Raw genomic sequence first — 17,280 nt, 5'->3', positions numbered from 1 at the left:
TTTATTGTTTAAAAATATACATAATGACAAAATAACTCCTACAGATTAAGCCATATACCAATCACACGATCATTTTTTATCCACATTTTGTAGGAAAATTGACCGAACGGATGTAAAATAAAACTAAATTTAGGAATGATAGTGTTACAAAATGAACTTCAATGACTAAAATATTCTGAACACAAACTTAAGGGACTAATTATAATATTATCTTATATAACTAATTCTTATTATAATTAAAAAGAGTACTTAAGTAAGGGTACGAATCTTTTCACAATACGAATAAACACTTGAAATATTTTCACTTTTATATATTTAATCATAATCATAAGTTGTACTTATTAGTATTATTTCTTTTTGAATAAAATCTTATTCTTTTATTACTAATTCTAATTTATTCTTTAAAACCGATTACTTAAGTAAAAGTATGAATACTTTTTCACAATACGAAAGAATCTTACGATTCGCACTTTTATATATAGTATAGATAAGTGTTTATGCAGTTATACATATACATATACAGACAAAAGTCTAAATGTCATATATACATTTTCTAACAAATTTGTGGAAATATGAATTTACAAAGAAATAGTTTTCCATATAAAGAAACATATCCAACACGCCATCAAATGTGTTTATACTTCTGATTATGGATTACTTGAACGTGTTGGACTGTACATGATATCGGAGCCGGAGGCGTCCTGGACACAATGTTCAAACACGTTCGGAGCGCATAATGTTCTAGCACCAAACATTATAATTTACTGCAAGTTTGCCAAAGTCTACAGGTTTTCAAATATCCTTTCCAAATAAAAGAGAATAGAGAGGTCAGTGTCATCAAGACAACAGGAAAATGCAGAAAGTGGCTAGTAAGTTTTCAGCATAAACCTTATCAACCCAAAGCATAACTTCCCTTGGTGTTAAAATAAAGGAATATTTGCATTCTGGAAAGGAAAGCCAGCCTCTAAGCAATTCCCTAGAACCTGTCTTAAACTGCTGCACTTCCTCCACTCGTTGTTGTTTCGTCCGAGAAGCCACCTATGAGAGCGTCCCTCATCCACGGGTGCCGACAACTCTTGGCTGCTTCAGATACAGTTAACCATTTTCTACTTCTGGTGTTCTGCTCTGGCCACGACCGAAGCTCTTCCTCGACCAGCATAGCGAACATTGCAGCTCTGCACCAACCTTCTGGGCTGTATTCATCTTGGTGGGTTTTGCTCCTAAATTCGTAGTAGCCGAGAAATTTCTACAGACAATTATTCCTTTAGTAATAAAATACTGAGGTTACAGATGACAAAGAGTTGAGTTGCGCTGCATCAGTGAATAATGAGCTCATTGACATCAAAATGTAATAAGTACCACAAGAATGACTTGAAGATAAAACAGTTTCATGTGAAGCATCACTTGGTACAAGAATCCATCCTATATTTCTACTTCTAATTAGATAAGAGCTAAATTCTTATGTACCGTGTGGGTTAATTGCATTTTACCCTTTATGAAAACATTACTAGCTGTTAAACTTCCTTAACCAAAAAATGACGAGCATTCCCTAAACTACTAAAAGGTAAGCTCACTGTCCTCCGCATTAAGGGGTCGCATTTTCCTTTTCCAAAAGTGCGGTAACTTTTCGCTCTTAAGGGAAGGGGGCATTTTGGTTATATTTTTATAGGGAAGCTTGGTGCATTTGACCCTGCGTGCATTGTGACAGTAGACATGCCTCCACACACAAAAAATGGCTTTCATTGTAGAAAAAATAACTAAGCTAGTTGATGATCCCAATTTAATCTACTTCTAATTATTAATCAAGTTACTGCTGTCATCACTAAACCAAATCGGAGATCAAGAAGTCCAAGGACTGAGCTAGTTGATGAACCCAACATGCTCGCACCAACACTATTAAAATCTGCAACTATTTCTATAAATGTTGCAAATGGACTGATACCCACTGAGAAGTTCAGTATCTTGGCAGCAAAACAGAACCCTGCTTCCAATAACAACTTCATTTAGAAGAGATCAGTTTAGCTACTTCCTATGGCATACAATTAACTTATCATATGAAGCGACGCGTGGATTGGCTTACACACTATTTTGGGCAGCATTTGTTGTGTTCTGTGTAACCAACAGAAAGTTTGCTATGTTGAATAAGAATGATTAACTGATGTCATTTTGAAGTGCGGTGAGACAAGATTTACAGTGTTAATATCCATGCATCTTGTTGCTATAATGACATGGCTTGTCAATAATTTAAATTAGAAAAATGGTTCATCTCTTAAAATTATGTTATTTTGAGCTATTAGATTCTTCAGCAATGTGCTTTACTTGGGTTGTATATGAAAGTTAGTACTTTTTGCACCTGTTAATATGCAGCAGGGATTGCTCGGACTAAAATTTTGTTTTCCAATTTCATCTCAAGCTCTTTTCTTCTGTTTCCCCATGAGCTTCTCTTTTATGTGAAAAACATAACAAAATAATAACACTTTCAATGGTTTAGCATACTAACACATCTCCACAAGAATTCCAACTTTTATCCGGATATATATTTATTTTTTTTGGTAAAGGAGTATAGTTAATACTTAAAGTTTGATTTCATAATGCCATATATATATAAGAGAGAATACCGAAAACAGGTTTATGTCTATCAACTCAATAATACAAACAAATTTGTTACAATTCTGAGCTACTTCTAGGAGGTGTAGACCTAAATTTCTTCTTAACCACTATACATAAAGTCAGAATTTCCAGCTGGTGTGATCTTTGAGAGGATTCAAACCTTATAATTTAAAATGATGAAATTCACCCACTAATAACCTTTTGGCAGCTACCTCCAATTTGACTAAGAATATCATGTTTTAGGGGTCGGACTATCCATTCAAGAAATATGTGAGAATGGTAGTAAGAATGATGAACCCACCATATTAGAGGAGAAGAAGGCCTCCAAATAATTTTAGTAAAATGGAAATCAAACATAGTCAAAGTGTTTGGTCCACGAGATACATATTCCTGAAAGGTAGACACTGTCTGGCAGATAATTCCCTATGTGCGGTAATTTCTTTCATTCATATCATTAAGCAATCAAAAGGGTAAGCTACAAGCATAAGCATAGCATGCTGCAAAGTTCACTGTGATTAATGAAAATAATTGAAGTAACTCATAAATAGGTTAATCTATATATATGCACATTTTAATAAAATTAAAATTGTATTTTTATCTTGTAATACGTGCAATGATGCCTAATTGATGATGATTTAAGAATACAAATATCACGAGTACAATAAAGCGAGGTATGAATGCTGAATACTAACTGCTTTATCTATCAAGTCAAAGTTTAAATTGTTAACTTTAGCAGGTCGTAACAAGTTATTTAGAGGAAGAACAATAGACAAGTCAAACAAAGATATATCACAAAGAATTCTCACCACTATTTTCCCTCGAACTCCTGCTTCTTCAATAGCTTCTCTAAGTGCAGCTTCTTGAACTGTTTCATCATTTTCCCAGCCTCCCTGGTTAGAGATTAAAAATAAATATGAAATGACACTCATTTTCATAAAAAAGTGATTGGGCATGCGATAGCAATGCAGACTAACAAATATTTTCTTGAAGTTAAAACAAATAGTTAGCAAGAAGAGGGGGGAAGAAAAAACAGATATATACAGAAGAGGGATAGAACAAGTGAAGCCTGACAGGAAAAGGATATATGAATAAGCTTTAGGGACTGCTGCTTAAAAGACAAGGAAAACAAAGCCATAATTTCCTTCGGAAAAGAGACCATAAAGAGAGAAATGATCTTTTGAGCTGTGAACTTAACACACTGATAATGTTTTATGGAGTCTTCCACTACCATATCGCAAGTTTATATGTGATACCAAATACTCATCGTCTTCTAAATGTTGCACAGAAGAAGGTTACAAAGCCTGGAAACTTTTCATCTTAAATCTTAGCATAAGTGCATAGTAAACTGCAGATTCCCATCATCAACACATACGACATGCTTACTGTATCAAAGAAAGACAGGCCTAATAGTACAGACCTCTATAGCTGTTAACAACTTAATCAACAACGGATGCTTATAAGTTTTCATGAATATCCATTACACTGTTTACAGAAAACTTTAGTTCTAATTATTGCGTTTGGAATTGTAGAAACAATTTCACGAGGTAATTGTACTCATCTCAAAGCTACATGCTAGAAAGCCAAGCAAAAGACATACTTCAAGGAAGTGAGCATCTGACATAAAGATACATAATAGTTACCTTAGGAAACAAAAGTCCAGGGCCGCTAGGTGAGTTGATCATGAGCACCTCTACAACCTTCTTTGAATTCTTACAACTGCTTCCATCAAGATCTCTATACCTATAGGGAATGCACCTGCCAAAAAAGCTTCTGCATTTGATCTATGATGCCAACATATATGGTACTTGAAATAATAATCAAATTGTATTCGATCAAAAAATGGAAACCCATATTGTTAAGTTGGCATGAAAGGTATGACGAAGAGTTCAGTCCATTACTTGAGACCCCTCAAATAAATAACTTAAGATTTGGACTTATACACAGGAAAAATAGGAGAAAACTCTTGACTCTTTCTGTTTTGGATCTCATGAACATAAAACAGGTGATCAGAGAATAAGATGAGTCAGCAGATGCATCAAGTCTCACTAACATTTCCCTACCTTGCTGTTTGCAGACAAAATACGGAATGCAAGGAAACGTATCAAAATGTGATGTGAAGTTAGGGCCTCATAAATCCCAAACTGCCCATTGAAAATTAAGAGAACGAACCAATGGATGCGAACTTCAGAATCAATGGCAATAACCAAACTTAGAGAAATTTTGATAAGGCCTTTTAACTGGATTCTATTGTTTGTAAAAGAAACACTTATGCATTTCATCATCTTCAGTAAATCAATCTCAAGATCTAAAATTAGTCAAAAATATACTGGCCGCTAGCTCTATAAGGACACAGTTTCAGCATATTCAAATACGAGTAATCGCACCAGAACATTATGAAGGATTCTCATCAGATTTTCCAGGAACTATTTCAATATAAGCAAGAACTGAGTTTTGCTCCCATATATCTAAATGCACTGTGAAGATGCCTTGCTCTCTATTCAACATAATATTTCCAGCAGACACATCTGGCCAAAGATATAGTGTTCTTATTATGTTCCACAAAAGCCTAAAAGTCAAGCAGTTTACAAGTTAAGTAGGCGCATCGTCCGAGCAAACCGAACCAAGTGATAGATTGGGCCATGGTAGGATCCTCACAATTATGAGTATAACCCCACCATAAGCTTCGAGAGTAAAAAATATGAAAAGTGATGATCCACCAGCATTTTTGGAATCAAACCTCACTTGATAGTGATAATGTACCATCAACGACAGAAGTCCACTACAGCAAAACTCAATGCATGACAAAATGGGATGCTCCAATTGAAACATTCTTTCATCTTCACGACTAACCAGAATCAGATGATCTCATATCGTGATCCCATACTCAAGTAAATGCATCACATCAATATATAACAAAAGGAAAAAAATCCTCAAAACAAACACAAGAACTTTCTAGCATATAATGATACAAAAGAACTAACACTAGACTGCGGCACTAAGACTCCAGCCTCAAAATATACAGCACATTAATGCAGCAAAGTATCAATTGCGAATAACAAAACCAATAACACTCCACCTAATACACCCCACAAAAACATGTTATTACAACTTGTTACACAACCAAAATTGCCTTACATCCTTATAGCGTATTAAGGTACCAGAATTACCCTGCAACAAGGCGAAAACCGGATTCATACCGCTGCTGATGCCTTCCAGTTCTTGCCACCAAAATTTCACACATAATTTATAACCGAATCTGAACGAGCACCAACTTTTCTTTTTGTTCAATATTTACAATTCTTCTACCCGGCTTGCTGCACTTACCATGGGCAAGACCCGGCTATTCCTTGAAATGGGTTGGCCATTTGCCATTGAGAAACAAAAAATACAACGACAGATGAAAAGAAGCAAATGGGAGGTGGGTTCAATAGAAGGAAGCAAAAGGGAACTCATGAAGTTTGAAAAAGGAGATATCGGTTGATCATTAATCGGGGTGAATCTGCCAAAAAGACCATGCTTTTTGTGCGGTGAAAATGCGTTTGTTTCGGGCTTCCTTGCTGCGTTGCTGTTACTGTATCTGGGCTGTGAATGAATTCTGCTAGAAGCGTCAGAAACGGATCGACGGAGAAAGGTGGCGATGGGTGGGTGGGGGCGGTGGGTCAAAGTCACGTGGGTCCTGTCAATTAGTGGGGCCTGACTTGGACACATTGATGTTTGGTTGTGTATCAAATCTCATTTTTACGAGTGTTCCCAATTGAGATTTCAATCATGTATTAATGTAAATGCACAAGAGAGTTCAAACTCTAGAGCTTTTTTATTGGAAAGCCAATGGCCCCACTGCTTCACCAGACATTCCTTAATCTTTTTATTAAAAGGAAATATATAGCAGTGAAATAAAAAATATATTAAAAAATATTTCAAAATTATGCTGAAAAATCTCATAATCAATCATCCTGATAAATATCTCAAGTTCCTATAAAATTCCTATATATTCTGATAACAAAAATTAAAATATAAACAATCAAAACAATACAAAGACCACAAAATATCATAAACACAACAATATTAATTGCAGTCATAAACAAACTTTACACAAACACCAAACAGCATCATAATACAACACCATTAATAGTAGATGTAACAAGTAGAGAATTCTGGAAAAAATAAGCAGAGTTAACGTAGAGAATTGAGCTGGCCAGAAGGAAGCCATTTCTGTATATTCAGAAAAAACCAAAAAACCAGAGTTGTACACTGTTCGTATATATACAAAAAGGAAGTAAGTAGCTGCAGTTATAGCTGTTCCTAACTAACCTCAAAACTGACCGAGAAAGAAAACGTGTTCTCTACTAACAGAAACGTGAAACACAAAATAACAACAAAGGGTTAAGTTAGAGTCCTAGGTGGACTCCACATCAGTGGCCAACGCATCAGGAAATGCCAGCAGCAATCGTCTTCACCAAAACTTCATCTGCAGTGCTCTGTAATATTCTGTGACAGTAGATATAAACAAACCTTACAGTCATGCATCAAATACATAAAAGCCATGTCATCAATACATAAAAATAGTCTTAAAAGAATATTCCAAATATCAGTTAAAAATAAATAATTCAGACATTGTTCCATCAAGACAAGAAGATTTATTGCTTCTTGTCTTTTTTTTCTTCTGCCTATTTCAATTTTCACTTGGCCCTTTAGTGCATTTATTTTGATTGACTTGGAAGTGCAGCTATAAGATTTGGCAGGGTGATGAAATTCATGCCTCCCTTCATAATAACTGGAGTAGAAACTTTTAATGATTGAGTGATCTGCATAAAACACCAAAATCTTAAGTACTTCCATTCTGAATTAGAATCATAATAATAAAAATTGAATTGTAATCGCATTGTTCAAGCTTACATTAACTGTTGAAATAGTATTTGATGTCCCTCCCACGTTCACTCCAACATTGCTTTGAATCATATCTCTTCTTTTTACCTGAAAATCACCAAGTACGTAAATTCAAGAATCATCATAAAGTAATAAAAAAAGAAAGCATCTTTTAGATAATACAATTATTATAAAGACTCATTGGTAACTTTTTGGGCCTTGATTGAGTGTTGTTGCTCCTTGTGAAAGGAACAATACATATTCGAGAATAAGAAAAACTAATAGAAGATGGAATTTAGATCAAATTTAAATATCGAATCAAGGTGTGTATTCTTGGGGTTCGGCACTTAAGAATGGAAAACGAATAAATAATAAAAACATTCATAAGTTGCTTAGGCGAGAAAACTGAAAAACAATACATATTTGTATATCGAATTTTTCTCTTTCGTTTTAGATTTTGATTCGGCTACTAGATTCTTTTGGTTTGCTCTCATCCAAGAATCAACGTAGATCCTCTCTCATTTGTCCACACCACACAAACAAAAGCGATATGTACAAGACTATTGCTGGAGAGCTCCTGCTCTCTCAATCAAAGAAATATATTAGGATTTGTACTATCCATTAGTGAATCCAAATTGTTAGTTCAATCTTGAACCTTGTTCAAGAGGACACAAGAAGAGAGGGAGAATGTGAGGAGGGAAGAGGGACGAGTTGTGTATAGAGATAGTAGGAACGAAGATAAATATTTTTTTTTGATTGATTGCTAGATGCATATTCACCCTTCCAAAAGGTGAAATACACATAGGCCATTTGTGTGCTTACCATAGCACACAACCCAACCCTCAATCAAGCAAGCTAATCAAGTTTTCATGTGTTTGACACGACATAACACCCAAGTCAAACACCGTGAACCTACTCATGAGAGTGTTGATGGTGGCCGAGAATGAGGGCCCCTTGGTTCCTATAGCCGGCTACATTCATTCCCCAAGGAGGAGCCTTCAACTTCTCCTTGATTTGGGCACCCTTGCTTATGGACTGGGCTTGTGTAGCACACCGTTTAACGGCACTAGTACTATATGTATCCTAAATATCAAATTTAATGTAAGTCCTGCAGAGTATATACACACACGTAATCTTATCATCATCACTATCAAATTTATCGGATCGTCCACAAGATTATACATACGTCTATCAGATACCACAATATGAAACTCTTATAATTACTTCATAAGTTATTCTCATTTTTAATTCATATTTACACAACCCTAAAAGGTGATTTCTATTTTTATTGACGAATGAGAAACTACATACTGGCCCGACTTGACTGAAATGCAAGGTTTGGACCTAGCCCTTGATGGGTAAAGATATATACTGGAAAAATGTTAGCAGAGGAGATGAGACTGCAACTCAGTAAGTAAATAACCAACATCACTTATATATGTATATCAATTATAGTCTCAAACAAGATGAGATGAGCAACATATGTAGAATATAATCAACTTTAGTTTCAACACGATTTACTTTATTTCATACACAACCAACTCATAACATGACCATCAACTAAACTCCTCTTTTCCTTGCCTATTTATCAGATGTTGATATAATGTTCTTATCCACCATCACCATTAATTATGTAATCTTTAAGTGAATCCCCTTAAGGGTAAGTTACATTTTTGGTCTCATAAGTGGATCTGTTTTCAATTTTAGTCCCACACTCAAGCCAATTCGTACATTTAGTCCCATATGTGAATTTTTTTTTTCAATTTCAAGACCAAAGGGGGAATTCCGTTAAAAACTTAACGCCAGCTTCAATTTTTTAATGGAATCCCCCCTTTGGTCCTGAAATTGAAAAAAAATTCACATATGGGACTAAATGTGCAATTGGCCTGAGTGTGGGACTAAAATAGAAAACAAGTCCACTTATGGGACAAAAAATTTAATTTAAAACTATATTATTTTAATATATAAAAAGTTATATATTGTTTTAATATATATATATATATTTGTATCTATGTGTATATTTCGAAATTTAGTTTTCCTGTCCTCCCATATCTCCATCGTTCGATCACCTCTCGACCCCAACATACCACCATTGCAAAGCCCATCTAACAATGAGTATTTTAATACCCCACCTACCGGCAATCTCCTAGACATCGGTGAGTCATCTTTATTTTTTTTGTTCAAAAAATCCTAACCAGTGCCTCGATCTTCTGTCGCCTTTTTCTCCACTGTCCGATCACCTCTCAACGTTGTCTACGACTATAGTAATATCCATCCAATGACGAGTATTTTAACAGTCCACCCACCACCATTTAGCCTTCAGCGAGTTATCTTTATTTTTTCTTTCACCAATCTCCTAACCTGTGCTCCAGTCTTCTACTACTTTTTTGTATCCATCGCGGCCACCGCGCTTTAGCTCCCAGTTGACCACTTCTGAAAGCCAACTTTAGGCGGTCATTCTGCACCATCACCCACCTTCATTCTCCCCTCTTCTAGTGACTTCTCCTCCTTTTTTCGATCCATCATTCCCCCGTCTTTCAAAATCCTCCTTTTATTTTTATTTTGTGGTTTATTTATATATATATATTGAATTATATATTTTATATTAGATTTTTAAAATATGTATAGTTGAGAAAGTATATAAAAAATTTATCGTTTAAACATAAAAATATATTATAATTGATGTCACTACAAAAAAATATCTATTCTTGTGACTAATTTTATATGAGGAAACTAAATTTTGTCATATATAAGGGTAAATTATATTTTTTGTCTCATAAGTGGACTTGTTTTCAATTTTAGTCCCACATTAAGACCAATTGCACATTTAGTTCCATATGTGGTTATCTTTTCAATTTCAGGACCAAATGGAGGATTCTGTTAAAAAATTAAGGTTGCCGTTAAGTTTTTAACGGAATCCCCCCTTTCATCTTGAAATTGAAAAAGAAATCCATATATGGGACTAAATGTGCGAATTGGTCTGAGTGTGGGACTAAAATTGAAAACAGGTCTACTTATGGGACAAAAAATATAATTTACCCGCCCTTAACACGCCACGAAGGTTCATCAATATCATTTTTTACATTATAGCTCTTTCAATTCGCATCAAAGCTCTTTATATATCATATCATAGTTCTTTTCACATCGCATCATAGCTCTTTTCACATCGCATCATAGCTCTTTTCATTTCATTTTGCCACACAGGTTATTCAACAACATCAAGGGTTATTGACATAATAGTTATATTCAATTTCCATCACTCCCTCGTTTCCACATATCACTGTTCTTGTAAGCAACTAGTAATGTAAAACACATCTCAACGCATGTTCATTTGCAAATACTAACAACATATTATTCAACAAATAGAGTATTTCAATGCATTTCCTCATCTCACTTTCACAACATAATTATTTAAATTAAATTATCAACCACTCATACAATTCCATATACATTAGTTCTAGTATTAATTACAAACTTACATAAAAGTAGTATCACAAAGAAAGGAAACATATTATTTACTTACCTTGTTTTCACCAATTAATCGCTCACCTTAAACTATCAACAATCATATTCTTCTCATAGATTATTAGCAACACAAATCATAGACTAACAATAAATGTAATATCAAGATAAAAGAGACACATATAGATGACGTTAATCATTTACTTACCTCAATCTTACAATACTTTAATTATAAAATTGGGAGATCTTCAATCATCTACTTTATTCCCGAATCCTTCCATCATCTTCTCCAGAAACTGAAAGAGAGAAATAAAATTGTGTAATTGTATGAGTAAAATGTGTGCATGTGTTTATTTAGTGCTCTAATTGAGGGTGGGGAGCCTATTCTCATTCATATTCTATATATGTATGTTTTTTTTTTAATATTTTTAATATTTTTTAAATTTTCATTACGTCCCTCTTTTTGTTTCTGTATATAATTTGCACCCAAATATTTTATAAAACTCCCATTTACTCCATTCAAATTTTAATATAATCAAAATTTGAATCTAAAATTTATTTATTAATGAACTAAATTTCATAAATATTTAATCAATTAATCCCACAATTATGTATTAAAAATTTGTGAATGTTACAACTTGTCCATATCCAACAATCTATTAATCTCGTCAATTAAAAGTCCAACAAAAAACCCAACTTACTTATAAAATCTAATTAAATAAATTGAGCTCATCTCCCATCAATTAATTAATCTAATTAATGAATGAACTAAGCCCAATTAAATCAATCAAATTAATTTAATTGTGGAAGATTCAAATTTAATAAGTTCAATTAATTGAATATTGGGCAATCCATCAAATGGACCCAATCATTTATTCTCTAGAATTAATTTAAATTATTTAAATAAATTATTTCTTCTAGAGTTAATTTTAAATTAATTCTACTACTTCTGTAGTGATATTTGTGTTTTTTTAGGTTCACTCTCAACTAGAATTGAATTTGTATATAACACATTTAATTAAATTTTACTTAATTAATTATTTTTGATTAACCATTAATTCAGAAGCATCCATAACCATATGTGGTCATCTAACAACAGTTCATGACACTAAAAACTAGTTGAATTTGCAGTAAATATGTAGCCTCCCAAGTACCATAGAGTTATAATGCTTCAGTCAGTTGTCTCCTGGTCTAAGTCTAGGGCGTGAAATTGGCAGTTGGTTCCCATCTTGGACTAGACAACAACCGCTTAGATCTCTAAACGCATTTACTCCATTGATTAACATAGTAGACCATTTCCTATTCAATTGTTTGTTGTGGACACAGATTCAAGGAGCTTAAACGCATTTCGAAGCGAATAGGAAATCTTACTATCACATACTGATAGGCGACATATCCTATATTGGAACACAATATCCTCACTATATGTTCTGATTGCACTGAATAAAGCTTGTAATGATCACATTAAAGACACATCATCTCTTGCTAGATTCAAGATACAACCACCATATATATACGACTATCGTGATTCCTTAAGTATGAGGACTGGGTACTATTGGAGCTGAGGAGTACTAGTCAAACCGACCATGCTTCATAGGCTTTCATATGACGATTTCTCGTCAGCTAGTTCAGTCCTCTTGACAGCTCTTGTCAACTACCCACTAAAGTTGCATAGACATCCTACGTTTGTCATTAATAAAACACGATACTCATCCAATGAATGTAATATAGTGCAAGTCTAAATAGAATAATCAATGCCCAATCTTGAGACTTTCGACTTAAAACATTTCAATCCAACAAGAAGAAGTTAGTTTCACAGTTGGCATTCAATGCGCAACCCAACTACCTTGGTTGATTAATCGATTTGTGGTCTTTGTTTTGATATAAAACAGTAAAGCAAAGTATACATGAAGTTAACACAACAAAACGATGTCATTGAATATAAATTTTACTCAATAATTCAGTATTACATAATGAAAGAAACTGCTTAGAACAAATTATGAAGTCACCAATCTAATTGGCTTTCTGCTCATTTATTTTAAAAATCCCACACATGGCCTAAAACCAATTACTCATTTCCCTCAAACCCATTTTCCAAAGATGCTGAATATGAGCAATCTACGAAATTGGCTTGGTCAATTGATGCGGAATATGAGCAACCCATTTTCCAAAGATGCTGTGTTTTCTGTAGATGGGATGCGGTCCGTTTGCATGTCACCTCTTCCTACCATCTCTTTAGCTGATGGAGTGCCTAAGAATGCATTTGGATCTGTGATGAGACCTCAATTCCTTCTCTTGAGCTATCACGTAGTTGTTATTGAAGAAGAAAACCACAACTCAAAAATCCTAGGCGCTACACCCAACTCTTAAGTTTATTTTTTCATCCAAACCGCCTTTAGCAGCTTTCTAAGCCACTATGTATTCATCTAATGAAATCTGTTGTTGAATCCTTCTTGGAACTTTCCAAGCCACCACACAACTATTCAGATTGAATATGAATCCAAATTGAACTTAGATTCGCCTCGCCCACATTAGACTGGAAGCTAGCATCGTTAGAACCTTCTTGATCAATTCTCCACCAACATATACCAAAGGATAAATCTTTATTTCCATCTCAAGTACCTAAGAACTATCTTGATAATAGTCCAATGTGACTCACCGGCACATACTTGATATCCTGCTCATAACGCACAAAGCCTATGCGACATCAGGACGAGTGCACTGAACAATATATTATATACTGCCCAAGGTATATGCATAAGGGATGTCTAACATATTTCGATCTTCCCAATCAGTCCTGGGAGCCTAGTTCTTGGATAGTTTTATCCCATGCCTTATGGGAAGGAATCCTAGTTTTGAGCTCTCCATCTTGAATCTCTCTAAAAAAAAGTTCAAACATACGAGGTTTGGGCCATTTCCAATAGTCTTTTAGATATGTTCCTTTCCATCTTGATGTGTAGGGCGTAGGAAACTTATTCCAAATCCTTCATCAAGAATTGCGTGGATAACCATGCTTTAGTGTCACCCAATATTTTCACATCATCCTGAATGAGCAAGATGTCGTCGACATAAGTACTAGGAACACTACCAGTGACCTTCTTGTATACAGAAGGGTCAAAGCCTTTCTTGAAAAAATCATAATCCTTTATGACTTCGCAAAATGAATATTCCAACTTTGGAAGCCTTTTTTAATCCACAAATGGATCTTTTGGGGGAGTAAGCAAAAGGTTTGCAAGCTATAAATGTCTATTTATGGAGTTAAGCAGGAGTTTTGGAGTTGGAACATTCTTTTTTATGATGTCATGAAGTTATGATTTCATCAACAAGGAGTATGACCATGTGCATATAAAATGGTTAGTGCGAGCACAGTTTTGTTCCTAATACTTTACATGGACAAAATCTTACTCATTGGGAAAAAAGATGTTAAGGGACACTAACTATGGTTATCAATTTAGTTCTCTATGAAGGATAAAGGTGAAGCATCTTACATCTTGGGTATCAAGTGTTAAAATTGGTGACTAGAAATCCAATTAGATAGGTTATTTTTCTATTCTCCAATCTATATCAAAGTAATATTGATAAAATGAATAGAGTAAGTATTCATCATCTACTCATGTGTTTGGTGGGCTTACTACTTACATTGAACGGCATTTCAATATCACAACAAATGCTCACAGACCAAAAGGTCAAACTCGTGGACTTGGGCTGAGTATAGGTTGGCAGCTATGAAACCAATTTCTAAGAGTCGGTTCGAATCATTCCAAGTTGAGAACCTCGAGAAAGAGCATCGAGAATTCTACAAAGACTTGCACTAAGTATTGCAGTACCGTGTTTCATCAGCGGGAAACGTAGTTCGTTTATGCAATTTTAGTGGGTTAGTTGGCAAGTAATCGACTGACTAAACAGACTAGCGGGAATCGTCATATGGAAGCTTTTAGGGCTTGGTAGGTATAATTGGAGTTTTCGATTCTGATAGTACAAGATTACTCCTTGGACTTAAGAAATCATGGCAGCCACATCTAGACGAAGATTGTATCTTGAATCTGGCGAGAGTTAATTGTATCATAAGATATGGTCATTATAAGGCTTGTCCAATGTAGTTAGAGTATTTAGCGAGGATGGTGGATTCCAGGAAAGGATCTATCCCCTGTCAGTATGTGATAGTGAGATTTTCTATTCGCTTTGAGATGATTTAAACTCTTACAGTCTTTGGCTAAAGCAATTGAATGATTAGGGGTGGGTTCCCACATCGAATAAATAGAGTAAACACATCTTGAGTATGAAGCATAGTTGTCTACTCAAAGATAGGAACTGATGCCCAATTCCGTGCCCTAGACTAAGCTCGGGAGATGGTTGACAGAAGGACCGTACCCATACAAAACTCAAAATCTAAATGTTCGCTCCAACATTCACCTAGTCTCTAGTGCCATGAATCTTTGCTAGACAACTACCCATGGTAACAAGCATTTTTGGTTATGGAATAATTAGAGTACTTAATTAAATTAGACTTAAATGATTTTATTGGCCACAAGCCCAATTAGCTGAGGGTGAACTTAAAGGGTTATACACAAATCATTGTGGAAATGATGGAATTAATTTAAGAAGAAATAAATTAATTTAATTAGATTAAAATTAATTCATGAAAAAAATAAATGATTGGATCATTTATTTGGAGTTATCCATTGGATGGATAATCTAATAAATTAATTTCTTGGGTTAATTAAATTATGGGCTTAGCCTTTTAAATTAATTAGATTAATTTAAAATAGGTTTGAGCTAAATAATTTTTTAATTGGATTCATTAATTAATTATTAGATGGGCTTGTCTAATTAATATATTGGATTCATTAATGAGTGGAGATGGGATTGAATTAATTAGTTGGACTAAGTAATTCTTTGGGTTGAATTAATAAATTAGATTTATTAATTGAATGTATTTGGGCTTGTGTATATTTAATTGGATTAAATATTCACATAGGTTTTTTATTGGGTGTTTTATTTAATTGAATAAGATAATAAACCCAATAGATTATTTTTGGAATCAATTTAATTTATTGCACAAATTAAAATAAGTCCAGTCTAAATATTAGTTCTGTAGAAGTTTAAAAAGACTAGGTCTCTTACACACACCACTATGTCACAAAAGCTCTCTCTCTACATTAAGCATCCCTCTCATTTTTTCTCTAAAAAAATATATGAAATTCCTTCTATTCATGGGTGCTTTATGTTCTCCTTGAATTAGATTCAATATTGAGAACAAGAGAAATTCGGGTACACTAATTAATAGTGTTTTTCACAATCCATTTCTTCCACCTGATCTAATTCTTTCTAGCGAGAGGGTAAGACCCATCTTCCCATAGTGTGGTGTGGACTAGCTTTAGAGGAATTCTACACTTGAACCCTATAAGTGCACGAATGTGGAGAAGAATTTGGAGTCAATGCGAGTAGCCGATCAGAAAACGAGAAAAGGTATATAATTTTCGTGGTTATGTTTTCTGTTAGTTTTCATTCTTCCTTTGCCACCTATTTAACACATGTCTATTTTATTTGAATTCTGCATTTTATTTGCACGAACGCCTGGGAATGATCAAAGGGTACACCAATTTGATCCGATTTTTATTACGTTTGGTCTTAATTTACCATTCTTCATGCTTCCGCTGCATTTCGGGCCATTCTTCTTCCTTTTAGTGGTATCAGAGCCCGATTTGGTGCTTGTGGCATTGGACTTAATATGTGATGTTATGTTTTAAAGTACATATTTTAAAATTTGTGTATTAAAATTTTAGATACTTTATTTTTATGAAAAATTGAATTTTCTGAAAATTTATAATATTCAATTTTTTGCAGAAAAGAAAAAAGATTAAAAAATTAGAATTTTTTGAACACATGCAGCAACAGCAGCTGCCTACAGCAAACACGCGTGCTCGCCTGCCGGTCGGTTGCTTTGCATTCTTTTTTTTTTAGAAAATTGGATTTTTTATTTCAAAATTTATGATTTTAGCTAATTTTTATTTTTGTTGAATTGAATTTTTCCAAAATTAAATTTCCTATAATTAATTTGAGAATAAAAAAATTGTACGTTGGATGTATGAAGGGATATCCATTTTTAATTTCATTATTGTGCATTTGTTTTGCATATAATTGTGTCAATTAATATTTATGATATTATATATTATTTTTATAATGCATGGTTTGCCGTATATATGATACATGTTTAGTTCGGAAATAAAAGTGTTATATTTGTTGGATTAACAATGGGGATGATTACAATGCCCATTGCCCGTGCATCATTTTAATTTATGTCAGATGGAGCCTGCATGCCTCTTTTTTTTATTAGGTCTT

At 34.1% G+C, this 17,280-nt stretch overlaps 1 protein-coding gene across 1 annotated transcript; it reads right to left on the bottom strand.

Annotated features, from left to right (window-relative positions):
- On the bottom strand, positions 633-6,437 carry LOC105172187 (nudix hydrolase 16, mitochondrial). The gene is made up of 4 exons (XM_011093549.2): positions 5,778-6,437; positions 4,251-4,365; positions 3,417-3,500; positions 633-1,246 (listed from the first exon to the last, which is right to left on the bottom strand). The coding sequence occupies exons 1-4, from the start codon at positions 5,849-5,851 to the stop codon at positions 989-991; spliced, it is 531 nt and encodes a 176-aa protein (XP_011091851.1). The 5' UTR covers positions 5,852-6,437; the 3' UTR covers positions 633-988.

This window comes from Sesamum indicum, linkage group LG10 (assembly GCF_000512975.1).
Source record: "Sesamum indicum cultivar Zhongzhi No. 13 linkage group LG10, S_indicum_v1.0, whole genome shotgun sequence".
In the NCBI taxonomy this organism is placed as follows: domain Eukaryota; kingdom Viridiplantae; phylum Streptophyta; class Magnoliopsida; order Lamiales; family Pedaliaceae; genus Sesamum; species Sesamum indicum.
Note: the sequence above shows the minus strand (reverse complement) of the source record. Positions and strands in the feature narration are given on the sequence as shown.

What these genes read in the sequence shown, in the direction of transcription:
- LOC105172187 (XM_011093549.2), bottom strand. Translation starts at nt 5,851, where the DNA reads ATGTGTGAAATTTTGGTGGCAAGAACTGGAAGGCATCAGCAGCGGTAT. An exon ending in CTGGACTTTTGTTTCCTAAG is followed by an intron (nt 3,501 to 4,250) that starts GTAACTATTATG and finishes ATCTCTAACCAG; the next exon opens with GGAGGCTGGGAAAATGATGA. An exon ending in GAGTTCGAGGGAAAATAGTG is followed by an intron (nt 1,247 to 3,416) that starts GTGAGAATTCTT and finishes AATTGTCTGTAG; the next exon opens with AAATTTCTCGGCTACTACGA.